Source organism: Oncorhynchus keta, unplaced genomic scaffold (genome assembly GCF_023373465.1).
Source record: "Oncorhynchus keta strain PuntledgeMale-10-30-2019 unplaced genomic scaffold, Oket_V2 Un_contig_238_pilon_pilon, whole genome shotgun sequence".
NCBI lineage: Eukaryota > Metazoa > Chordata > Actinopteri > Salmoniformes > Salmonidae > Oncorhynchus > Oncorhynchus keta.
This window is the reverse complement of record NW_026283623.1, coordinates 123,361-150,000: the sequence shown is the minus strand read 5'-3', so window position 1 is coordinate 150,000 and position 26,640 is coordinate 123,361. Positions and strand designations below refer to the sequence as shown.

Here is a 26,640-nt window from a genome sequence, read left to right as displayed (position 1 = left end):
TATTCCCTATATAGTACACTACTTTAGACCAGGGTCCTATAGAACCCTATTCCCTACATAGTACACTACTTTTAGACCAGGGCCCTATAGAACCCTATTCCCTATATATAGTGCACTACTTTAGACCAGGGCCCTATAGAACCCTATTCCCTACATAGTACACTACTTTAGACCAGGGCCCTATAGAACCCTATTCCCTATATAGTACACTACTTTAGACCAGGGCCCTATAGAACCCTATTCCCTATATAGTACACTACTTTAGACCAGGGCCCTATAGAACCCTATTCCCTATATAGTACACTACTTTAGACCAGGGCCCTATAGAACCCTATTCCCTATATAGTACACTACTTTAGACCAGGGCCCTATAGAACCCTATTCCCTATATATAGTGCACTACTTTAGACCAGGGCCCTATAGAACCCTATTCCCTATATAGTACACTACTTTAGACCAGGGCCCTATAGAACCCTATATAGTACACTACTTTAGACCAGGACCCTATAGAACCCTATATAGTACACTACTTTAGACCAGGGCCCTATAGAACCCTATTCCCTATATATAGTGCACTACTTTAGACCAGGGCCCTATAGAACCCTATTCCCTATATAGTACACTACTTTAGACCAGGGCCCTATAGAACCCTATTCCCTATATATAGTGCACTACTTTGACCAGGGCCCTATAGAACCCTATTCCCTACATAGTACACTACTTTAGACCAGGGCCCTATAGAACCCTATTCCCTATATAGTGCACTACTGTGGAACAACAACACCTCATCCTGAGGGGTTGAGCCCCATCAGTTACCCTACAACCTCATCCTGAGGGGTTGAGCCCCATCAGTTACCCTACAACCTCATCCTGAGGGTTGAGCCTCATCAGTTACCCTACAACCTCATCATGAGGGGTTGAGCCCCATCAGTTACCCTACAACCTCATCCTGAGGGGTTGAGCCCCATCAGATACCCTACAACCTCATCATGAGGGGTTGAGCCCCATCAGTTACCCTACAACCTCATCCTGAGGGGTTGAGCCCCATCAGTTACCCTACAACCTCATCATGAGGGGTTGAGCCCTATCAGTTACCCTACAACCTCATCCTGAGGGGTTGAGCCCTATCAGTTACCCTACAACCTCATCATGAGGGGTTGAGCCCTATCAGTTACCCTACAACCTCATCATGAGGGGTTGAGCCCCATCAGTTACCCTACAACCTCATCCTGAGGGGTTGAGCCCCATCAGTTACCCTACAACCTCATCCTGAGGGGTTGAGCCCCATCAGTTACCCTACAACCTCATCCTGAGGGGGCTGAGCCCCATCAGTTACCCTACAACCTCATCCTGAGGGGTTGAGCCCCATCAGATACCCTACAACCTCATCCTGAGGGGTTGAGCCCCATCAGTTACCCTACAACCTCATCCTGAGGGGTTGAGCCCTATCAGTTACCCTACAACCTCATCCTGAGGGGTTGAGCCCCATCAGTTACCCTACAACCTCATCCTGAGGGGTTGAGCCCCATCAGTTACCCTACAACCTCATCATGAGGGGTTGAGCCCCATCAGTTACCCTACAACCTCATCCTGAGGGGTTGAGCCCCATCAGTTACCCTACAACCTCATCCTGAGGGGTTGAGCCCCATCAGTTACCCTACAACCTCATCATGAGGGGTTGAGCCCCATCAGTTACCCTACAACCTCATCCTGAGGGGTTGAGCCCCATCAGTTACCCTACAACCTCATCCTGAGGGGTTGAGCCCCATCAGATACCCTACAACCTGAACCCCTCATCAGGAGGTATACGGACATTTAAATTCTCTCCAATGTTTTTAAATGAGGAAAATCTAGAATTGGTTTATGTTGTAGGATCCGGATGTTATTAACAGTGATCAGCAGGATCAGGTGCTAAATAGTGACCCGTTTATTAACAGTGATCAGCAGGATCAGGTGCTAAATAGTGACCCGTTTATTAACAGTGATGAGCAGGGTCAGGTGCTAAATAGTGACCAGTTTATTAACAGTGATGAGCAGGATCAGTTGCTAAATAGTGAGCAGTTCATTAACAGTGATGATCAGGTGCTAAATAGTGAGCAGTTTATTAACAGTGATGATCAGGATCAGGTGCTAAATAGTGACCAGTTTACTAACAGTGATGATCAGGATCAGGTGCTAAATAGTGACCAGTTTATTAACAGTGATGATCAGGTGCTAAATAGTGACCAGTTTATTAACAGTGATGATCAGGATCAGGTGCTAAATAGTGACCAGTTTATTAACAGTGATGATCAGGTGCTAAATAGTGACCAGTTTATTAACAGTGATGATCAGGATCAGGTGCTAAATAGTGACCCGTTTATTAACAGTGATGATCAGGTGCTAAATAGTGACCCGTTTATTAACAGTGATGATCAGGATCAGGTGCTAAATAGTGACCCGTTTATTAACAGTGATGATCAGGTGCTAAATAGTGACCAGTTTATTAACAGTGATGATCAGGTGCTAAATAGTGACCAGTTTATTAACAGTGATGATCAGGATCAGGTGCTAAATAGTGACCAGTTTATTAACAGTGATGATCAGGTGCTAAATAGTGACCAGTTTATTAACAGTGATGATCAGGATCAGGTGCTAAATAGTGACCCGTTTATTAACAGTGATGATCAGGTGCTAAATAGTGACCCGTTTATTAACAGTGATGATCAGGTGCTAAATAGTGACCCGTTTATTAACAGTGATGATCAGGATCAGGTGCTAAATAGTGACCCGTTTATTAACAGTGATGATCAGGTGCTAAATAGTGACCAGTTTATTAACAGTGATGATCAGGTGCTAAATAGTGACCAGTTTATTAACAGTGATGATCAGGTGCTAAATAGTGACCAGTTCATTAACAGTGATGATCAGGTGCTAAATAGTGACCAGTTTATTAACAGTGATGATCAGGTGCTAAATAGTGACCCGTTTATTAACAGTGATGAGCAGGGTCAGGTGCTAAATAGTGACCAGTTTATTAACAGTGATGATCAGGTGCTAAATAGTGACCAGTTTATTAACAGTGATGATCAGGTGCTAAATAGTGACCCGTTTATTAACAGTGATGATCAGGGTCAGGTGCTAAATAGTGACCCGTTTATTAACAGTGATGATCAGGATCAGGTGCTAAATAGTGACCCGTTTATTAACAGTGATGATCAGGGTCAGGTGCTAAATAGTGACCCGTTTATTAACAGTGATGATCAGGGTCAGGTGCTAAATAGTGACCCGTTTATTAACAGTGATGAGCAGGGTCAGGTGCTAAATAGTGACCAGTCTATTAACAGTGATGATCAGGTGCTAAATAGTGACCAGTTCATTAACAGTGATGATCAGGTGCTAAATAGTGAGCAGTTCATTAACAGTGATGATCAGGTGCTAAATAGTGACCAGTTCATTAACAGTGATGATCAGGATCAGGTGCTAAATAGTGACCAGTTCATTAACAGTGATGATCAGGTGCTAAATAGTGACCAGTTTATTAACAGTGATGATCAGGATCAGGTGCTAAATAGTGACCAGTTTATTAACAGTGATGATCAGGATCAGGTGCTAAATAGTGACCAGTTTATTAACAGTGATGATCAGGATCAGGTGCTAAATAGTGACCAGTTTATTAACAGTGATGATCAGGATCAGGTGCTAAATAGTGACCAGTTTATTAACAGTGATGATCAGGATCAGGTGCTAAATAGTGAGCAGTTTATTAACAGTGATGATCAGGGTCAGGTGCTAAATAGTGACCCGTTCATTAACAGTGATGATCAGGATCAGGTGCTAAATAGTGACCAGTTCATTAACAGTGATGATCAGGTGCTAAATAGTGAGCAGTTCATTAACAGTGATGGTCAGGTGCTAAATAGTGAGCAGTTCATTAACAGTGATGATCAGGTGCTAAATAGTGAGCAGTTTATTAACAGTGATGATCAGGGTCAGGTGCTAAATAGTGACCAGTTTATTAACAGTGATGATCAGGGTCAGGTGCTAAATAGTGACCAGTTTATTAACAGTGATGATCAGGGTCAGGTGCTAAATAGTGAGCAGTTCATTAACAGTGATGATCAGGTGCTAAATAGTGAGCAGTTTATTAACAGTGATGATCAGGGTCAGGTGCTAAATAGTGACCAGTTTATTAACAGTGATGATCAGGATCAGGTGCTAAATAGTGACCCGTTTATTAACAGTGATGATCAGGATCAGGTGCTAAATAGTGAGCAGTTTATTAACAGTGATGATCAGGGTCAGGTGCTAAATAGTGAGCAGTTTATTAACAGTGATGATCAGGATCAGGTGCTAAATAGTGAGCAGTTTATTAACAGTGATGATCAGGATCAGGTGCTAAATAGTGACCAGTTTATTAACAGTGATGATCAGGTGCTAAATAGTGAGCAGTTTATTAACAGTGATGATCAGGTGCTAAATAGTGACCAGTTTATTAACAGTGATGATCAGGGTCAGGTGCTAAATAGTGACCCGTTTATTAACAGTGATGATCAGGGTCAGGTGCTAAATAGTGAGCAGTTCATTAACAGTGATGATCAGGGTCAGGTGCTAAATAGTGAGCAGTTCATTAACAGTGATGATCAGGACCAGGTGCTAAATAGTGACCAGTTTATTAACAGTGATGATCAGGACCAGGTGCTAAATAGTGACCAGTTTATTAACAGTGATGATCAGGTGCTAAATAGTGACCCGTTTATTAACAGTGATCATCAGGATCAGGTGCTAAATAGTGACCCGTTTATTAACAGTGATGATCAGGTGCTAAATAGTGACCCGTTTATTAACAGTGATGATCAGGTGCTAAATAGTGACCCGTTTATTAACAGTGATCATCAGGTGCTAAATAGTGACCAGTTCATTAACAGTGATGATCAGGATCAGGTGCTAAATAGTGACCAGTTTATTAACAGTGATGATCAGGGTCAGGTGCTAAATAGTGACCCGTTTATTAACAGTGATGATCAGGTGCTAAATAGTGACCAGTTCATTAACAGTGATGATCAGGATCAGGTGCTAAATAGTGACCAGTTTATTAACAGTGATGATCAGGATCAGGTGCTAAATAGTGACCCGTTTATTAACAGTGATGGTCAGGTGCTAAATAGTGACCCGTTCATTAACAGTGATGATCAGGGTCAGGTGCTAAATAGTGACCAGTTTATTAACAGTGATGATTAGCAGTGCTAAATAGTGACCAGTTTATTAACAGTGATGATCAGGTGCTAAATAGTGACCAGTTTATTAACAGTGATGATCAGGTGCTAAATAGTGACCCGTTTATTAACAGTGATGATCAGGACCAGGTGCTAAATAGTGACCAGTTTATTAACAGTGATGATCAGGTGCTAAATAGTGACCAGTTGATCAGGGTCAGGTGCTAAATAGTGACCAGTTTATTAACAGTGATGATCAGGTGTTAAATAGTGACCAGTTTATTAACAGTGATGGTCAGGTGCTAAATAGTGACCCGTTCATTAACAGTGATGATCAGGTCAGGTGCTAAATAGTGACCCGTTTATTAACAGTGATGGTCAGGTGCTAAATAGTGACCCGTTTATTAACAGTGATGATCAGGGTCAGGTGCTAAATAGTGACCAGTTTATTAACAGTGATGATTAGGTGCTAAATAGTGACCAGTTTATTAACAGTGATGATCAGGTGCTAAATAGTGACCAGTTTATTAACAGTGATGATCAGGTGCTAAATAGTGACCCGTTTATTAACAGTGATGATCAGGACCAGGTGCTAAATAGTGACCAGTTTATTAACAGTGATGATCAGGTGTTAAATAGTGACCAGTTTATTAACAGTGATGATCAGGTGCTAAATAGTGACCAGTTTATTAACAGTGATGATCAGGTGCTAAATAGTGACCAGTTTATTAACAGTGATGATCAGGTGCTAAATAGTGACCAGTTTATTAACAGTGATGATCAGGTGCTAAATAGTGACCAGTTTATTAACAGTGATGATCAGGTGCTAAATAGTGACCCGTTTATTAACAGTGATGATCAGGACCAGGTGCTAAATAGTGACCAGTTTATTAACAGTGATGATCAGGTGTTAAATAGTGACCAGTTTATTAACAGTGATGATCAGGTGCTAAATAGTGACCAGTTTATTAACAGTGATGATCAGGTGCTAAATAGTGACCAGTTTATTAACAGTGATGATCAGGTGCTAAATAGTGACCAGTTTATTAACAGTGATGATCAGGTGCTAAATAGTGACCAGTTTATTAGCTCGTTAGCAGTAGCCGTCACATGAAAACATGTTGCATTGTGGAATCCATCGAAGACCAGCCTCAGCGTCTGACATGCTCAGTCAGTTCGTCCTCTTGATACGTGACAGGAAGTCAGCGAGTCAATCAACCAATCAGTGAATCCTCTTGATGCGCGACAGGAACATGGGCCCCAGGTCTGACCCTGCTGTGGAACAACAAGGAGGCCTAACGAGGGGGTGTGGCCTAACGGGGTGAAGGTGAAGTGTTCCTGGAGTGGAAGGGCTAGCTCCTCCTCCAGGTCTTGAAGCTCCACCCCTGGACAGGTGTTTAGGACCGCCTCCACCACTTCCTGGTTCTCAGAGCGGGACAACGTGCAGGTGGAGTAGACGGCCACGCCCCGGACGCACCGCAGCCAGCGCAGACCTGGGGAACAGACAGGATGTGATGAGACAGGATGTGATGAGACAGATCAGTAACAGCTGGAGGAGAGGGCTGTGGATTGCTTTTTCAGGTTAAAGGTCAACATAGGCCTGGCCCAGGACTGTTTTTACACCCCAGGTATGTCTGGATGTAGGCCAGGTATGTCTATTTTTGGGCCAGGTATGTCTGTATGTGGGCCAGGTGTGTCTGGATGTAGGCCAGGTATGTCTATTTTTGGGCCAGGTATGTCTGTATGTGGGCCAGGTATGTCTGTATGTAGGCCAGGTATGTCTGTATGTAGGCCAGGTATGTATGTATGTGGGCCAGGTATGTCTGTATGTGGGCCAGGTATGTCTGTATGTAGGCCAGGTATGTCTGGATGTGGGCCAGGTATGTCTGTATGTAGGCCAGGTATGTCTGGATGTGGGCCAGGTATGTCTGTATGTAGGCCAGGTATGTATATTTTTGGGCCAGGTATGTCTGTATGTAGGCCAGGCATGTCTGTATATTGCAAAGCTGATTTCATAATTAAAGCATGAATTCATACCTGAGCAGTTGTGTCTGTAGTGTGGGCAGCCTGGCCCTCTCCCCTCAGCCTCACAGCTCCATGCTGCTCCTCCTGGACCAGAGAACAGCCAGCTACGATCATTAGAACATGGAGCATCCAGCAGAACCTGGGAGAGAGGGAGAGGGAGGGGAAGAGGGAGGGGGAAGAGGGAGGGGGAAGAGGGAGGAGGGGAAGAGGGAGGGGGAAGGGTGGGAGGGGGGAAGAGAGGGAGGGGGAAGAGAGGAGGGGGAAGAGAGGGAGGGGGAAGAGAGGGAGGGGAAGAGAGGGAGAAGAGGGAAGGGGGAAGAGGGAGAAGAGGGAAGGGGGAAGAGGGAGAAGGGAGGGAGGGGGAAGAGAGAGGAGAAGAGGGAGGAGGGAGGGAGAAGAGCGGAGGGAGAGAAAAGAGGGAGGAGGGAGAGAAGAGGGAGGGAGGGAGGGAGGGGAGGGAGGGAGGGAGGGAGGGAGGGAGGGAGGGAGGGAGGGAGGGAGGGAGGGAGGGAGGGAGGGAGGGAGGGAGGGAGGAGAGGGAGAGGGAGGGGGAGAGAGAAGAGGGAGGAGGGAGAAGAGGGAGGAGGGGAGAAGAGGGAGGAAGGGAGGGAGGGGAAGGGAGGGAGGGGAAGGGAGGGAGGGGGAGAGAAGGGGAGGAGAGGGGAGAGAGAAGAGGGAGGAGAGGGGAGAGGGAGGAAGGGGAGAGAGAAGTGGGAGGAGAGGGGAGAGGGAGGAGGGGGAGAGAGAAAGACAATTAGAGAATTAATAGGTGGGGGGTCAACAAAGCCAGTAAATCTAGAGATAGTAAATGAAACCAGCAGCAGGGAGGCATAAGCTCTGGGGGGCAGAGAGGAGAGAGGGAGAGGAGAGAGAACAGAGGAGAGTGAACAGAGAGGAGAGAACAGAGAGAACAGAGCAGAGCAACAGAGAGAGAAGAGAGAGGAGAGGAGAGGGGGAGGAGAGAGAACAGAGAACAGAGAGAATAGAACAGAGCAACAGAGAGGAGAGAACAGAGAAGAGAGAACAGAGAGAATAGAGAGGAGAGAACAGAGAAGAGAGAACAGAGAAGAGAGAACAGAGAGAATAGAACAGAGAGAATAGAGAGGAGAGAACAGAGAGAATAGAGAGGAGAGAACAGAGAAAATAGAGAGAATAGAACAGAGAGAATAGAGAGGAGAGAACAGAGAGAATAGAGAGGAGAGAACAGAGAAGAGAGAATAGAGAGGAGAGAACAGAGAGGAGAGAACAGAGAAGAGAGAACAGAGAGAACAGAGAGGAGAGAACAGAGAGGAGAGAACAGAGAGGAGAGAACAGAGAAGAGAGAACAGAGAGGGAGAGAACAGAGAAGAGAGAACAGAGAGGAGAGAACAGAGAGAATAGAACAGAGCAACAGAGAGAAGAGAGAGAAACAGAGCAGAGGAGAGAACAGAGAGGATAGAACAGAGAGGATAGAACAGAGAGGAGAGAACAGAGAGGAGAGAACAGAGAGGAGAGAACAGAGAGGATGACTGTAACGTAGAGTCTCTGTGTGATGCTAAGTGACGTGTGATGCGAGCTGCTGAGGGGGATGAGATAGGATGGGTTTTCCTCCGGTGGGTAGAGCGTGGGCTCCTCTCTCCACAGGGCCTCTACAGTCAGTGAGACGGCACTAATGAGAGCCACAGAGGAGAACAAGAGCTAATCCTATAGCCCTCTCTGTGGGAGAGGAGATAAGAGAGAGAGAGGCAGGGAGGAGAGAGAGGAAGAGAGGCAGGGGGAGAGAGGAAGAGAGGCAGGGGGAGAGAGGAAGAGAGGCAGGGGGAGAGAGGAAGAGAGGCAGGGGGAGAGAGGAAGAGAGGCAGGGGGAGAGAGGAAGAGAGGCAGGGGGAGAGAGGAAGAGAGGCAGGGGGAGAGAGGAAGAGAGGCAGGGGGAGAGAGGAAGAGAGGCAGGGGGAGAGAGAGGAAGAGAGGCAGGGGGAGAGAGAGGAAGAGAGGCAGGGGGAGAGAGGGAGAGAGGAAGAGAGGCAGGGGGAGAGAGGAAGAGAGGCAGGGGGAGAGAGGAAGAGATGCAGGGAGGAGAGAGGAAGAGAGGCAGGGGGGAGAGAGAGGAAGAGAGGCAGGGGAGAGAGAGGAAGAGAGGCAGGGGGAGAGAGAGGAAGAGAGGCAGGGGGAGAGAGAGGAAGAGAGGCAGGGGGAGAGAGAGGAAGAGAGGCAGGGGGAGAGAGAGGAAGAGAGGCAGGGGGAGAGAGGAAGAGAGGCAGGGGGAGAGAGGAAGAGAGGCAGGGGGAGAGAGGAAGAGAGGAAGAGAGGCAGGGAGGAGAGAGGAAGAGAGGCAGGGGGAGAGAGGAGAGAGGAAGAGAGGCAGGGGAGGAGCGAGAGGAAGAGAGGCAGGGGGAGAGAGAAAGAGAGGCAGGGGGAGAGAGGCAGGGGAAGAGAGAAAGAGAGGCAGGGGGCGAGAGAAAGAGAGGCAGGGGAGAGAGAAAGAGAGGCAGGGGAGAGAGAAAGAGAGGCAGGGGGAGAGAGGCAGGGAGAAGAGAGAAAGAGGCAGGGGGAGAGAGAAAGAGAGGCAGGGGAGAGAGAAAGAGAGGCAGGGGGAGAGAGAAAGAGAGGCAGGGGGAGAGAGGGAGAGAGGAAGAGAGGAGAGAGGAAGAGAGTCAGGGAGGAGCGAGAGGAAGAGAGGCAGGGGGAGAGAGAAAGAGAGGCAGGGGAGAGAGGCAGGGGGAAGAGAGAAAGAGAGGCAGGGGGAGAGAGGCAGGGGGAGAGAGAAAGAGAGGAAGGGGAGAGAGGCAGGGGAAGAGAGAAAGAGAGGCAGGGGGAGAGAGGCAGGGGGAGAGAGAAAGAGAGGCAGGGGGAGAGAGGCAGGGGGAGAGAGAAAGAGAGGCAGGGGGAGAGAGGCAGGGGAAGAGAGAAAGAGAGGCAGGGGAGAGAGGAAGAGAGGCAGGGGGAGAGAGGCAGGGGGAAGAGAGAAAGAGAGGCAGGGGGAGGAGAGAGGCAGGGGGAAGAGAGAAAGAGAGGCAGGGGGAGAGAGGCAGGGGGAGAGAGAAAGAGAGGCAGGGGGAGAGAGGCAGGGGAGAGAGAAAGAGAGGCAGGGGGAGAGAGGCAGGGGGAAGAGAGAAAGAGAGGCAGGGGAGAGAGGCAGGGGAGAGAAAGAGAGGCAGGGGAGAGAGAAAAGAGAGGCAGGGGGAGAGAGAAAGAGAGGCAGGGGGAGAGAGAAAGAGAGGCAGGGGGAGAGAGGAAGAGAGGCAGGGGGAGAGAGAAAGAGAGGCAGGGGAAGAGAGAAAGAGAGGCAGGGGGAGAGAGAGAAAGAGAGGCAGGGGGAGAGAGAAAGAGAGGCAGGGGAGAGAGAAAGAGAGGCAGGGGGAGAGAGGAAGAGAGGCAGGGGGAGAGAAAGAGAGGCAGGGGGAGAGAGGCAGGGGGAAGAGAGAAAGAGAGGCAGGGGGGACAGAGAAAGAGAGGCAGGGGGAGAGAGAAAGAGAGGCAGGGGGAGAGAGGAAGAGAGGCAGGGGGAGAGAGGAAGAGAGGCAGGGGGAGAGAAAGAGAGGCAGGAGACTCCAGATCCCAGCTGGGTTGTGATACAGCCCGGAATTGAACCAGGGTCTGTAGTGTTGCCTCTAGCACGGAGATGCAGTGCCTTCGACCACCATGGAGTTTTTTTTTAACTTGTCTAAAAAAAAAAAATATATAAATATATTATTTTGCAAACAAAGATAAATGGTTCCGTTGCGCGTGAGTCCGCGACTGGATTCATACTGGCACATTGTCCTTCAACAGGGAATGTTCCAAATACCCGGCAGAAATGGGGGTATTACTGGAAAATGGCCCGGTTCAGAATAGCTGCAGTGTCTTTCAACTGATCTGGGCTGTTGTGTTATTTACAGGCATGTCGCTACACCTGCAATAACATCTGCTAATGCGACCAAATAAACAGGGTCTGATTTGATGACCGTTCGGGAGGAACGAGAGCGCCCCCTGCTGGAACTGCAGGATGGAGACGCTCACTTCAGAGAAATTAAAAATGGTTAACGTGGCTCTTCCTCAGTCCAGGACTCCTTGCAGCCTGTCTCCTAGCCCCTTCTTAAAAACCCATTGGAGAAACCAGTCTGAAGGGAGGGAGTGTCTCCTATAGATACGGATGGGAAGGAGGTAAGGAGATAGGATGCACTGAGAGGGAGTGTCTCCTATAGATACGGATGGGAAGGAGGTAAGGAGATAGGATGCACTGAGAGGGAGTGTCTCCTATAGATACGGATGGGAAGGAGGTAAGGAGATAGGATGCACTGAGAGGGAGTGTCTCCTATAGATACGGATGGGAAGGAAGCAGGTAAGGAGATAGGATGCACTGAGAGGGAGCGTCTCCTATAGATACGGATGGGAAGGAGGTAAGGAGATAGGATGCACTGAGAGGGAGTGTCTCCTATAGATACGGATGGGAAGGAGGTAAGGAGATAGGATGCACTGAGAGGGAGTGTCTCCTATAGATACGGATGGGAAGGAAGCAGGTAAGGAGATAGGATGCACTGAGAGGAGCGTCTCCATAGATACGGATGGGAAGGAAGCAGGTAAGGAGATAGGATGCACTGAGAGGGAGTGTCTCCTATAGATACGGATGGGAAGGAAGCAGGTAAGGAGATAGGATGCACTGAGATGGAGTGTCTCCTATAGATACGGATGGGAAGGAAGCAGGTAAGGAGATAGGATGCACTGAGAGGGAGCGTCTCCATAGATACGGATGGGAAGGAAGCAGGTAAGGAGATAGGATGCACTGAGAGGGAGTGTCTCCTATAGATACGGATGGGAAGGAGGTAAGGAGATAGGATGCACTGAGAGGGAGTGTCTCCATAGATACGGATGGGAAGGAGGTAAGGAGATAGGATGCACTGAGAGGGAGTGTCTCCTATAGATACGATGGGAAGGAGGTAAGGAGATAGGATGCACTGAGAGGGAGTGTCTCCATAGATACGGATGGGAAGGAGGTAAGGAGATAGGATGCACTGAGAGGGAGTGTCTCCTATAGATACGGATGGGAAGGAGGTAAGGAGATAGGATGCACTGAGAGGGAGTGTCTCCATAGATACGGATGGGAAGGAGGTAAGGAGATAGGATGCACTGAGAGGGAGTGTCTCCTATAGATACGGATGGGAAGGAGGTAAGGAGATAGGATGCACTGAGAGGGAGTGTCTCCATAGATACGGATGGGAAGGAGGTAAGGAGATAGGATGCACTGAGAGGAGTGTCTCCTATAGATACGGATGGGAAGGAAGCAGGTAAGGAGATAGGATGCACTGAGATGGAGTGTCTCCTATAGATACGGATGGGAAGGAAGCAGGTAAGGAGATAGGATGCACTGAGAGGGAGCGTCTCCTATAGATACGGATGGGAAGGAGGTAAGGAGATAGGATGCACTGAGAGGGAGTGTCTCCTATAGATACGGATGGGAAGGAGGTAAGGAGATAGGATGCACTGAGAGGGCGTCTCCTATAGATACGGATGGGAAGGAGGTAAGGAGATAGGATGCACTGAGAGGAGCGTCTCCATAGATACGGATGGGAAGGAGGTAAGGAGATAGGATGCACTGAGAGGAGCGTCTCCATAGATACGGATGGGAAGGAGGTAAGGAGATAGGATGCACTGAGAGGGAGTGTCTCCTATAGATACGGATGGGTAGGAGGTAAGGAGATAGGATGCACTGAGAGGGAGCGTCTCCTATAGATACGGATGGGAAGGAGGTAAGGAGATAGGATGCACTGAGAGGGAGTGTCTCCTATAGATACGGATGGGAAGGAGGTAAGGAGATAGGATGCACTGAGAGGGAGTGTCTCCTATAGATACGGATGGGAAGGAGGTAAGGAGATAGGATGCACTGAGATGGAGCCCTTGTGTCTTCTTCCCTCACCTTGTCATACATTCCGGCCTCACTCTGCCCAAAGATCCGTCCATCCTGATTGGACACCGTGACAGTGCTGCTCAGCGAGATTGGGGGATGAAGGATTCCAGGGTTTTGGCCAGCCAATCACATCGGTGTGGGTCCATTTCATTACAACACAACAGAGCTGGAACACAACGACAGATAAGACTTGACTCAAGTTATCAATATAACGGTGTTAACCAGCCGGGGGGACAGCCCATTAATGAGTTTAACAGGACCTGGGTTAACAGTCAGGGGGTGGAACAGCCCATTAATGAGTTTAACAGGACCTGGGTTAGCAGTCAGGGGGGGTGGAACCACCCATTAATGAGTTTAACATAACAGGACCTGGGATTAACAGTCAGGGGGGGTGGAACAACCCATTAATGAGTTTAACAGGAGTCCTACCCTTAAGGGGTTAGCCCCTACACCCTTAGCCCCTACACCCTAACCCCTACACCCTAAGCCCCTGCACCCTTAGCCTCTGCACCCTTAGCCTCTGCACCCTTAGCCCCTGCACCCTTAGCCCCTGCACCCTTAGCCCCCACCCTTAGCCCTGCACCCTTAGCCCCTGCACCCCCTAACCTACACACTAGCCCCTACATCCTAACCCCTTACACCCTACACCCTAATTAGCTCCCTTACACACTAACCCTCTACACCCTTAGCCCCTAACCCCCTACACCCCCCTAACCTACCTACCCTAACCCCCTTAGCCCCCTTACACCCTAACCCCTTAGCCCCTACACCCTAACCCCTTAGCCCCTACACCCTAACCCCTACACCCTAACCTACACCCCTAACCCCTTACATCCTAACACCCTAACCCCTTAGCCCCTACACCCCTAACCCACCCACTAGCCCTACACCCTTATCCCTACACCCTAACCCCTTAGCCCCTACACCCTAACAGTGTAATGCTCCTGACCTGGGTCAGCAGTCTGTAGTATAGCCAAGGCCTTCCCTCCAGGAGCTGAGCAGAGATCCAGGACCCTGTCCCCCTCCTCTACCCCCAGGGCTAAGACAGGCAGCAGGGAGGCAGCGTTCATCAGGTAGTAGGGTTTCAACTGGCCCTGGCGGTGGGGAGGAGAGGGGTAACGCACTGGGGAGGGGTGGATGAAACACTGCAGGGAGGGAGGAGGAGGACCGGGGTGAGGGATGGAGCTAGGCTGGGTGGGAGAGGTAGGGTGAGGCTGGGGGGGAGAGAGGAGTTAAGAGGCAGGTCTGTGTGGGGCAGTAGGCTGACGAAGCCTTGCCCTTGGAGGCGTTGTTTGACCTCTGACACCGCAGCAAAACGGTTGAGCATCACTCCATACTGCCAGCACCCAGGGTTCAACAACACAGCCCTGTAGGAGACAGGAGGGAGAGGTTGAGCATCACTCCATACTGCCAGCACCCAGGGTTCAACAACACAGCCCTGTAGGAGACAGGAGGAGAGGAGGGGAGGTTGAGCATCACTCCATACTGCCAGCACCCAGGGTTCAACAACACAGCCCTGTAGGAGACCGGAGGAGAGGAGGTTGAGCATCACTCCATACTGCCAGCACCCAGGGTTCAACAACACAGCCCTGTAGGAGACAGGAGGAGAGGAGAGGAGGTTGAGCATCACTCCATACTGCCAGCACCCAGGGTTTAACAACACAGCCCTGTAGGAGACAGGAGGAGAGGAGAGGAGGTTGAGCATCACTCCATACTGCCAGCACCCAGGGTTCAACAACACAGCCCTGTAGGAGACAGGAGGAGAGGAGAGGAGGTTGAGCATCACTCCATACTGCCAGCACCCAGGGTTCAACAACACAGCCCTGTAGGAGACAGGAGGAGAGGAGAGGAGGTTGAGCATCACTCCATACTGCCAGCACCCAGGGTTCAACAACACAGCCCTGTAGGAGACAGGAGAGGAGGTTGAGCATCACTCCATACTGCCAGCACCCAGGGTTCAACAACACAGCCCTGTAGGAGACAGGAGGAGAGGAGAGGAGGTTGAGCATCACTCCATACTGCCAGCACCCAGGGTTCAACAACACAGCCCTGTAGGAGACAGGAGGAGAGGAGGTTGAGCATCACTCCATACTGCCAGCACCCAGGGTTCAACAACACAGCCCTGTAGGAGACAGGAGGAGAGAGAGGAGGTTGAGCATCACTCCATACTGCCAGCACCCAGGGTTCAACAACACAGCCCTGTAGGAGACAGGAGGAGAGGAGGTTGAGCATCACTCCATACTGCCAGCACCCAGGGTTCAACAACACAGCCCTGTAGGAGACAGGAGGAGAGGAGAGGAGGTTGAGCATCACTCCATACTGCCAGCACCCAGGGTTCAACAACACAGCCCTGTAGGAGACCGGAGGAGAGGAGGTTGAGCATCACTCCATACTGCCAGCACCCAGGGTTCAACAACACAGCCCTGTAGGAGACCGGAGGAGAGGAGAGGAGGTTGAGCATCACTCCATACTGCCAGCACCCAGGGTTCAACAACACAGCCCTGTAGGAGACAGGAGGAGAGGAGGTTGAGCATCACTCCATACTGCCAGCACCCAGGGTTCAACAACACCACCCTGTAGGAGACAGGAGGAGAGGAGGTTGAGCATCACTCCATACTGCCAGGACCCAGGGTTCAACAACACAGCCCTGTAGGAGACAGGAGGAGAGGAGAGGAGGTTGAGCATCACTCCATACTGCCAGCACCCAGGGTTCAACAACACAGCCCTGTAGGAGACAGGAGGAGAGGAGGTTGAGCATCACTCCATACTGCCAGCACCCAGGGTTCAACAACACCACCCTGTAGGAGACCGGAGGAGAGGAGGGAGGTTGAGCATCACTCCATACTGCCAGCACCCAGGGTTCAACAACACCTCTCCCTTTGTCAGGGAGGTGACCAAGAACCCGATGGTCACTCTAACAGAGCTCCAGAGATCCTCTGTGGAGATGGGAGATCTTTCCAGAAGGACAACCATCTCTGCATCACTCCACCAATCAGGCCTTTATGGTAGAGTATCCAGACGGAAGCCACTCCCAGTAAAAGGCCCATGACAGCCCACCAATCAGGCCTTTATGGTAGAGTAGCCAGACGGAAGCCACTCCTCAGTAAAAGGCCCATGACCCAGGTTCACCAATCAGGCCTTTATGGTAGAGTAGCCAGAGGAAGCCACTCCTCAGTAAAAGGCCCATGACAGCCCACCAATCAGGCCTTTAGGTAGACAGGAGCCAGAGGAAGCCACTCCTCAGTAAAAGGCCCATGACAGCCCACCAATCAGGCCTTTATGGTAGAGTAGCCAGACGGAAGCCACTCCTCAGTAAAAGGCCCATGACAGCCCACCAATCAGGCCTTCATGGTAGAGTAGCCAGACGGAAGCCACTCCTCAGTAAAAGGCCCAGACAGCCCACCAATCAGGCCTTTATGGTAGAGTAGCCAGACGGAAGCCACTCCTCAGTAAAAGGCCCATGACAGCCCACCAATCAGGCCTTTATGGTAGAGGAGAGCCAGACGGAAGCCACTCCTCCAGTAAAAGGCCCATGACAGCCCACCAATCAGGCCTTTATGGTAGAGTAGCCAGACGGAAGCCACTCCTCAGTAAAGGCCCATGACAGCCCACCAATCAGGCCTTTATGGTAGAGGGAGTAGCCAGACGGAAGCCACTCCTCAGTAAAGGCCCATGGTTCAGCCCACCAATCAGGCCTTCATGGTAGAGTAGCCAGACGGAAGCCACTCCTCAGTAAAAGGCCCATGACAGCCCACCAATCAGGCCTTCATGGTAGAGTAGCCAGCGGAAGCCACTCCTCAGTAAACAGGCCCATGACAGCCCACCAATCAGGCCTTTATGGTAGAGTAGCCAGACGGAAGCCACTCCTCAGTAAAAGGCCCATGACAGCCCTGTAATCAGGCCTTTATGGTAGAGTATCCAGACTGAAGCCACTCCTCAGTAAAAGGCCCATGACAGCCCACCAATCAGGCCTTTATGGTAGAGTAGCCAGACGGAAGCCACTCCTCAGTAAAAGGCCCATGACAGCCCACCAATCAGGCCTTTATGGTAGAGTATCCAGACTGAAGCCACTCCTCAGTAAAAGGCCCATGACAGCCCACCAATCAGGCCTTTATGGTAGAGTAGCCAGACGGAAGCCACTCCTCAGTAAAAGGCCCATGACAGCCCACCAATCAGGCCTTTATGGTAGAGTAGCCAGACGGAAGCCACTCCTCAGTAAAAGGCCCATGACAGCCCACCAATCAGGCCTTTATGGTAGAGTAGCCAGACGGAAGCCACTCCTCAGTAAAAGGCACATGACAGCCCACCAATCAGGTCTTTATGGTAGAGTAGCCAGACGGAAGCCACTCCTCAGTAAAGGCACATGACAGCCCACCAATCAGGCCTTTATGGTAGAGTATCCAGACTGAAGCCACTCCTCAGTAAAAGGCACATGACAGCCCACCAATCAGGTCTTTATGGTAGAGTAGCCAGACGGAAGCCACTCCTCAGTAAAAGGCACATGACAGCTCGCTGGAGTTTTCCAAAAGGCACCGAAAAGACTCTCAAACAAGATTCCCTGGTTTGATGAAATCAAGATTGATCTCTTTGGCCTGAATGCCAAGACTGGAGGAAACCTGGCACCATCCCTACGGTGAAGCATCATGGTGGTGGGGATTTTTTCAGCGGCAGAGACTGGGAGACTAGTCAGGATCGAGGCAAAGATGAACGGAACACCGAGAGATCCTTGATGAAAACCTGCTCCAAAGCGCTCAGGAACTCAGACTGGGGCGAAGGTTCACCTTCCAACAGGACAACGACCCTAAGCACACAGCCAAGACAATGCAGGAGAGGCTTCGGGACAAGTCTCAATGTCCTTGAGTGTCCCAGCAGGAACACGGACTTGAACCCGATCAAACATCTCTGGAGAGACCTGAAAATAGCTGCGCAGCGACACTCCCCATCTAACCTGACAGAGCTTGAGAGGATCTGCAGAGAAGAATGTGAGAAACTCCTCAAATACAGATGTGCCAAGCTTGTAGTGTCATTACCTAAGAAGACTCCAGGTTGTAACACTGCCAAAGGTGCTTCAACAAGGTACTGAGTAAAGGGTCTGAATACTTATGTAAATGTGATTTCAGGTTGTTGTTTATTTTTTAATACATTTGCCAAACTGTCTAAACCTGTTTTGTCATTATGGGGTATTGTGATGTCATTATGGGGTATTGTGATGTCATTATGGGGTATTGTGATGTCATTATGGGGTATTGTGATGTCATTATGGGGTATTGTGGGGGGGAAGTCAATGTGGTCTGAATACTTCCAGAATGCACTGCACAACTTTAGACCAGGACCAATAGGGAACACGGTGCCATTTGGTTAACAGACTACAACAGAGTTCCCATCCGATTTAAGTCCAGAGTAATACAACGATTTATAATATAGTTATTGGCACGTAATGCTGCATAGACTGTATAAAAGGATAAGAGGACGAGGTGAACGCGTACATACCTTGCAGACGGCCATAGGGGGCCAAGTTCCTGACCGTACTGTTGGTCAAAACGGTCCAATATGACTTTACACACCCGTTTCTGTTTCTCGGGTCGGGAAGGATCCTGTGAGTTTGAGGAACACGTCTAGATTCAAACAGGAGGACGGCTGATGAGTGTGTGTAACTAAAAGTATAACTAATCTAATCATTTATTTGATCAAATAACCAACAGTGATTTTTTTTTCATGGTTTAATAGCAGAAACAAATAACCCACAAACGTATCGTCTGCTGGTCCTATACGTGTAGGAACCAACCTTACCCGTTCGGTCGGAACAGTTCGCTCCTCTCTCGACAGGTCCTGTCCACGGTCGGGACCGATAACGGAGTTGCCCGACAGTAATCTCAGACATTTCGACGACTGAGACTGTCTCCACTGTAGAATAATTAACTCTCCCGAGACTAAACGTCTAAACATTTCATAAATAAATCAGAATTAAATACATCTAAGCAAACGGTTGACTAACTGAGTGACTTGACTGACATGTCGTTCGTGTTTTTCTTTAGACATGTCCGTCTCTTATAATGTACCCCTTCTCCTTGGCAATTTTAAACTCAGTTCCCCTCCCTAACATCAAGCAAAATTGAGACCCAAAGATTTTGGAATAGATACGGGTACAACAAATCGTATACAGCTTCTCATTCAAGGGTTTTTCTGTATTTTTACTATTTTCTTCATTGTAGAATAATAGTGAAGACATCAAAACTATGAAATAACACATATGGAATCCTGTAGTTATCCAAAAAAAAAAAGTGTTAAATTAAAAATATATTTTATATTTGAGATTCTTCAAAGTAGCCACCCTTTGCCTTGATGACAGCTTTGCACACTCTTGGCATTCTCTCAACCAGCTTCATCTGGAATGTTTTTTCCAACAGTCTTGAAGGAGTTCCCACATATACTGAGCACTTGTTGGCTGCTTTTCCTTCACTCTGCGATCCAACTCATCCCAAACCATCTCAAATTGGGTTGAAGCCCGGTGATTGTGGAGGCCAATAGAGTTTGGAATAGAGACAAGGGTACAAATCATATACACATTTATTAGCATTTTATAACAAAAATGTACAAGGTAGAAAATGTGACTATGAAATCCCAAGAATGTAGCTGTGTGACTAAAGTAACATGTTATGGAAAGGTGATACATGGTAAGGTGATACAGGACATGACTGACCCGTGACCCCCTGACCCCGTTCACATGGTAAGGTGATACAGGACAAGACTGACCCCCTGACCCCGTTCACATGGTAAGGTGATAGAGGACAAAATCTGACCCCCTGACCTCGCTCACATGGTAACGGGGTCAGTCTCTATGCAGAGTAGAAACGGGGTCAGTCTCTATGTAGTGTAGAAACGGGTCAGTCTCTATGTAGTGTAGAAACGGGGTCAGTCTCTATGTAGTGTAGAACGGGTCAGTCTCTATGCAGAGTAGAAACGGGTCAGTCTCGATGGAGTGTAGAAACGGGGTCAGTCTCTATGCAGTGTAGAAACGGGTCAGTCTCTATGTAGTGTAGAAACGGGGTCAGTCTCTATGCAGTGTAGAAACGGGGTCAGTCTCTATGCAGTGTAGAAACGGGGTCAGTCTCTATGCAGTGTAGAAACGGGGTCAGTCTCTATGTAGTGTAGAAACGGGGTCAGTCTCTATGTAGTGTAGAAACGGGTCAGTCTCTATGTAGTGTAGAAACGGGGTCAGTCTCTATGCAGAGTAGAAACGGGGTCAGTCTCGATGGAGTGTAGAAACGGGGTCAGTCTCTATGCAGTGTAGAAACGGGGTCAGTCTCTATGTAGTGTAGAAACGGGGTCAGTCTCTATGCAGTGTAGAAACGGGGTCAGTCTCTATGCAGTGTAGAAACGGGGTCAGTCTCTATGTAGTGTAGAAACGGGGTCAGTCTCTATGTAGTGTAGAAACGGGGTCAGTCTCTATGTAGTGTAGAAACGGGGTCAGTCTCTATGCAGAGTAGAAACGGGGTCAGTCTCTATGTAGTGTAGAAACGGGGTCAGTCTCTATGTAGTGTAGAAACGGGGTCAGTCTCTATGCAGAGTAGAAACGGGGTCAGTCTCGATGGAGTGTAGAAACGGGTCAGTCTCTATGCAGTGTAGAAACGGGGTCAGTCTCTATGTAGTGTAGAAACGGGGTCAGTCTCTATGCAGTGTAGAAACGGGGTCAGTCTCTATGCAGTGTAGAAACGGGGTCAGTCTCTATGCAGTGTAGAAACGGGGTCAGTCTCTATGCAGTGTAGAAACGGGTCAGTCTCTATGTAGTGTAGAAACGGAGTCAGTCTCTATGTAGTGTAGAAACGGGTCAGTCTCTATGTAGTGTAGAAACGGGGTCAGTCTCTATGGAGTGTAGAAACGGGTCAGTCTCTATGGAGTGTAGAAACGGAGTCAGTCTCTATGCAGTGTAGAAACGGGTCAGTCTCTATGCAGTGTAGAAACGGGGTCAGTCTCTATGCAGTGTAGAAACGGGGTCAGTCTCTATGCAGTGTAGAAACGGGGTCAGTCTCTATGCAGTGTAGAAACGGGGTCAGCCTCTGGACCAGAGCTTAGAGGTAATATATATTTACAGGTATAAAGCCAGGTGAATGAACTATGATGTACCAGTTCATGTACATCAACAATACAGTCCCAAAAATGGTCAAAATATCATTCAAGTGTGTAGAGTACAGTATGTAGTGACTATAACAGACTGTAGAGTATAGTATGTAGTGACTATAGACAGACTGTAGAGTACAGTATGTAGTGACTATAACAGACTGTAGAGTACAGTATGTAGTGACTATAACAGACTGTAGAGTACAGTATGTAGTGACTATAGACAGACTGTAGAGTACAGTATGTAGTGACTATAACAGACTGTAGAGTACAGTATGTAGTGACTATAACAGACTGTAGAGTACAGTATGTAGTGACTATAACAGACTGTAGAGTACAGTATGTAGTGACTATAACAGACTGTAGAGTACAGTATGTAGTGACTATAGACAGACTGTAGAGTACAGTGTGTAGTGACTATAGACAGACTGTAGAGTACAGTGTGTAGTGACTATAGACAGATTGTAGAGTACAGTATGTAGTGACTATAGACAGACTGTAGAGTACAGTATGTAGTGACTATAGACAGACTGTAGAGTACAGTATGTAGTGACTATAACAGACTGTAGAGTACAGTATGTAGTGACTATAGACAGACTGTAGAGTACAGTATGTAGTGACTATAACAGACTGTAGAGTACAGTATGTAGTGACTATAGACAGACTGTAGAGTACAGTATGTAGTGACTATAGACAGACTGTAGAGTACAGTATGTAGTGACTATAGACAGACTGTAGAGTACAGTATGTAGTGACTATAGACAGACTGTAGAGTACAGTGTGTAGTGACTATAGACAGACTGTAGAGTACAGTGTGTAGTGACTATAGACAGACTGTAGAGTACAGTATGTAGTGACTATAACAGACTGTAGAGTACTTTATCATGTAGTACACTACTTTATCATGTAGTGCACTACTTTGTCATGTAGTGCCCTAAATCCTTCTTTAAATCTGTCTCCTCCCCTCTTCATCTACACTGATTGAAGTGGATTTAACACGAGACATCAATAAGGGATCACCTGGTCAGTCTGTGTCACGGAAAGAATAGGTGTTCTTAATGTTCTGCATACTCAGTGTGTTTGTGTATATATATACACACACACACACACACACACACTACATGAACAAAAGTATGTGGACACCTGCTCATCAAACATCTCATTCCAAAACCATGGGCTTTAATATGGAGTTGGTCCCCACTTTGCTGCTATAACAGCCTCCACTCTTCAGGGAAGTAATTAATAAGGAGTTGGACCCCACCCTTTGCTGCTATAACAGCCTCCACTCTTCAGGGAAGTAATTAATAAGGAGTTGGACCCCACCCTTTGCTGCTATAACAGCCTCCACTCTTCTGGGAAGGCTTTCCAATAGTCACCCAGTCACCCTCCCTCTCTCTCCAGGGCCCACCCAGTCACCCTCCCTCTCTCTCTCCAGGGCCCACCCAGTCACCCTCCCTCTCTCTCCAGGGCCCACCCAGTCACCCTCCCTCTCTCTCCAGGGCCCACCCAGTCACCCTCCCTCTCTCTCCAGGGCCCACCCAGTCACCCTCCCTCTCTCTCTCTCCAGGGCCCACCCAGTCACCCTCCCTCTCTCTCTCTCCAGGGCCCACCCAGTCACCCTCCCTCTCTCTCTCTCCAGGGCCCACCCAGTCACCCTCCCTCTCTCTCTCTCCAGGGCCCACCCAGTCACCCTCCCTCTCTCTCCAGGGCCCACCCAGTCACCCTCCCTCTCTCTCCAGGGCCCACCCAGTCACCCTCTCTCTCTCTCCAGGGCCCACCCAGTCCCCCTCCCTCTCTCTCCAGGGCCCACCCAGTCCCCCTCCCTCTCTCTCCAGGGCCCACCCACCCACCCTCTCTCTCTCTCCAGGGCCCACCCAGTCACCCTCCCTCTCCAGGGCCCACCCACCCACCCTCTCTCTCTCCAGGGCCCACCCAGTCACCCTCCCTCTCTCCAGGGCCCACCCACCCACCCTCTCTCTCTCTCCAGGGCCCACCCAGTCACCCTCTCTCTCTCTCCAGGGCCCACCCACCCCACCCTCTCTCTCTCTCCAGGGCCCACCCAGTCACCCTCTCTCTCTCTCCAGGGCCCACCCAGTCCCCTCCCTCTCTCTCCAGGGCCCACCCACCCACCCTCTCTCTCTCCAGGGCCCACCCAGTCACCCTCCCTCTCCAGGGCCCACCCACCCACCCTCTCTCTCTCTCCAGGGCCCACCCAGTCCCCCTCCCTCTCTCTCCAGGGCCCACCCAGTCCCCCTCTCTCTCCAGGGTTGGACAGTCCGCTCCACCATCGTAGTCCTGTGAGCTCGGGGCCGACGGTGGCGGTGGTTCATTGGTCTTGGGAGCATCATCTCGGCTGGTGGTGGAGTCCGTAGACCTCTACACAGCACGTACTTTGAAAAGAAACCAAAGAGACTGTCATTTTAATGTTGTTTGAATTGAAGGTGGGGCTTGGGGATGGGATAAACCAATCAGGTAAGGAAGGAGGAGCCCGGTGGAGGGGAGGGGCTAGGATATGACATCATGAGTGTCGCTGTTAGGTTGTTGTTGACGGTTGGCCACGGGAGGGAGGGGCTTGCCGAAGAACTCTGAAAAAGAGAGTGAGGAGGAAGAGAGAGGAGGAGGAGACAGGATTAAATTAGCTACATCTATGTAAGGCTGGTTACTGGTAGCTGAAATAAAAAAACACAGCTTGTCAGAAATGTGATCTGACAACTTCCTGTACGATATATTAACACGGTCAACTACATACAACTATACTATAACTAACTATATACAGCCCATAGATCAAGATGACCTGAACCACGTAACAGACACCGGCTAAAGGGACAGGATACAGGTGGCGTGTAGGATGTTCGTAGGATAAACAGAGACATTTAATCCAACTTCCATCAGACAGAGAAGACAGACAATTACAATATGTTTTCAGGGGAGATGGGGTCTGTATTTAACATGCTCTATAGACAGAGAGGAAATGGGGTCAGTGTTTAACATGCTCTATAGACAGAGAGAGGAAATGGGGTCAGTATTTAACATGCTCTATAGACAGAGGAAATGGGGTCAGTATTTAACATGCTCTATAGACAGAGAGGAAATGGGGTCTGTATTTAACATGCTCTGTAGACAGAGAGGAAATGGGGTCAGTATTTAACATGCTCTATAGACAGAGAGGAAATGGGGTCAGTATTTAACATGCTCTATAGACAGAGAGGAAATGGGGTCAGTATTTAACATGCTCTATAGACAGAGAGGAAATGGGGTCAGTGTTTAACATGCTCTATAGACAGAGAGGAAATGGGGTCAGTGTTTAACATGCTCTATAGACAGAGAGGAAATGGGGTCAGTGTTTAACATGCTCTATAGACAGAGAGGAAATGGGGTCAGTGTTTAACATGCTCTATAGACAGAGAGGAAATGGGGTCTGTGTTTAACATGCTCTATAGACAGAGAGGAAATGGGGTCAGTGTTAGTGTTGTTTAACATGCTCTATAGACAGAGAGGAAATGGGGTCAGTATTTAACATGCTCTATAGACAGAGAGGAAATGGGGTCAGTATTTAACATGCTCTGTAGACAGAGAGAGGAAATGGGGTCAGTATTTAACATGCTCTATAGACAGAGAGGAGATGGGGTCAGTATTTAACATGCTCTGTAGACAGAGAGGAAATGGGGTCAGTATTTAACATGCTCTATAGACAGAGAGGAGATGGGGTCAGTATTTAACATGCTCTATAGACAGAGAGGAAATGGGGTCAGTATTTAACATGCTCTATAGACAGAGAGAGGAAATGGGGTCAGTATTTAACATGCTCTGTAGACAGAGAGGAAATGAGGTCAGTATTTAACATGCTCTATAGACAGAGAGGAAATGGGGTCAGTATTTAACATGCTCTATAGACAGAGAGGAAATGGGGTCAGTATTTAACATGCTCTATAGACAGAGAGGAAATGGGGTCAGTATTTAACATGCTCTATAGACAGAGAGGAAATGGGGTCAGTATTTAACATGCTCTATAGACAGAGAGGAAATGGGGTCAGTATTTAACATGCTCTATAGACAGAGAGGGGAAATGGGGTCAGTATTTAACATGCTCTGTAGACAGAGAGGAAATGGGGTCAGTATTTAACATGCTCTGTAGACAGAGAGAGGAAATGGGGTCAGTATTTAACATGCTCTGTAGACAGAGAGAGGAAATGGGGTCAGTATTTAACATGCTCTATAGACAGAGAGGAAATGGGGTCTGTATTTAACATGCTCTATAGACAGAGAGGAAATGGGGTCAGTATTAGTGTTGTTTAACATGCTCTATAGACAGAGAGGAAATGGAGTCAGTATTTAACATGCTCTATAGACAGAGAGGAAATGGGGTCAGTCTTTAACATGCTCTGTAGACAGAGAGGAAATGGGGTCAGTATTTAACATGCTCTGTAGACAGAGAGGAAATGGGGTCAGTGTTTAACATGCTCTATAGACAGAGAGGAAATGGGGTCTGTATTTAACATGCTCTATAGACAGAGAGGAAATGGGGTCAGTATTTAACATGCTCTGTAGACAGAGAGGAAATGGGTCAGTATTTAACATGCTCTGTAGACAGAGAGAGGAAATGGGGTCAGTATTTAACATGCTCTATAGACAGAGAGGAAATGGGGTCAGTGTTTAACATGCTCTATAGACAGAGAGGAAATGGGGTCAGTGTTTAACATGCTCTGTAGACAGAGAGAGGAAATGGGGTCAGTATTTAACATGCTCTATAGACAGAGAGGAAATGGGGTCAGTATTTAACATGCTCTATAGACAGAGAGGAGATGGGGTCAGTATTTAACATGCTCTGTAGACAGAGAGGAAATGGGGTCAGTATTTGACATGCTCTATAGACAGAGAGGAAATGGGGTCAGTATTAGTGTTGTTTAACATGCTCTATAGACAGAGAGGAGATGGGGTCAGTATTTAACATGCTCTGTAGACAGAGAGGAAATGGGGTCAGTATTTGACATGCTCTATAGACAGAGAGGAAATGGGGTCAGTATTTGACATGCTCTATAGACAGAGAGAGGAAATGGGGTCAGTATTTAACATGCTCTGTAGACAGAGAGGAAATGGGGTCGGTGTTTAACATGCTCTATAGACAGAGAGGAAATGGGGTCAGTATTTAACATGCTCTATAGACAGAGAGAGGAAATGGGGTCTGTGTTTAACATGCTCTATAGACAGAGAGGAAATGGGGTCAGTATTTAACATGCTCTATAGACAGAGAGGAAATGGGGTCAGTATTTAACATGCTCTGTAGACAGAGAGGAAATGGGGTCAGTATTTAACATGCTCTATAGACAGAGAGGAAATGGGGTCAGTATTTAACATGCTCTGTAGACAGAGAGGAAATGGGGTCAGTATTTAACATGCTCTGTAGACAGAGAGGAAATGGGGTCAGTATTTAACATGCTC

At 48.5% G+C, this 26,640-nt stretch overlaps 1 protein-coding gene, 2 long non-coding RNA genes and 1 pseudogene across 9 annotated transcripts in view; 2 read left to right on the top strand and 2 right to left on the bottom strand.

Annotated features, from left to right (window-relative positions):
• Nucleotides 1-5,229: 5,229 nt before the first annotated feature.
• On the top strand, nt 5,230-5,958 carry LOC127921882 (uncharacterized). The gene is made up of 3 exons (XR_008109813.1): nt 5,230-5,300; nt 5,346-5,455; nt 5,824-5,958. It is a non-coding gene; the product is annotated as an uncharacterized LOC127921882 (long non-coding RNA).
• Nucleotides 5,959-6,360: 402 nt separating this feature from the next.
• LOC127921881 (tRNA (cytosine(34)-C(5))-methyltransferase, mitochondrial-like) lies at nt 6,361-19,136 on the bottom strand (annotated as a pseudogene).
• On the top strand, nt 14,280-15,866 carry LOC127921883 (uncharacterized). 7 transcript variants are annotated; one of them, XR_008109819.1, is made up of 6 exons: nt 14,280-14,401; nt 14,858-14,935; nt 15,006-15,156; nt 15,229-15,306; nt 15,531-15,608; nt 15,755-15,866. It is a non-coding gene; the product is annotated as an uncharacterized LOC127921883 (long non-coding RNA). The 7 variants fall into 7 exon arrangements; XR_008109816.1 differs by having other exon boundaries at nt 14,780-14,935; XR_008109814.1 differs by lacking the exon at nt 14,858-14,935 and adding an exon at nt 14,624-14,701 and having other exon boundaries at nt 15,302-15,384; nt 15,536-15,608.
• Nucleotides 19,137-23,398: 4,262 nt separating the features above from the next.
• Nucleotides 23,399-26,640, bottom strand: part of LOC127921877 (ADP-ribosylation factor-like protein 13B) — a 37,629-nt gene continuing 34,387 nt past the window's right edge. Inside the window, 1 exon segment of the mRNA XM_052505460.1 lies at nt 23,399-23,786. Within this exon segment, the coding sequence (XP_052361420.1) occupies nt 23,707-23,786 (80 nt within the window). The 3' untranslated portion in view covers nt 23,399-23,706.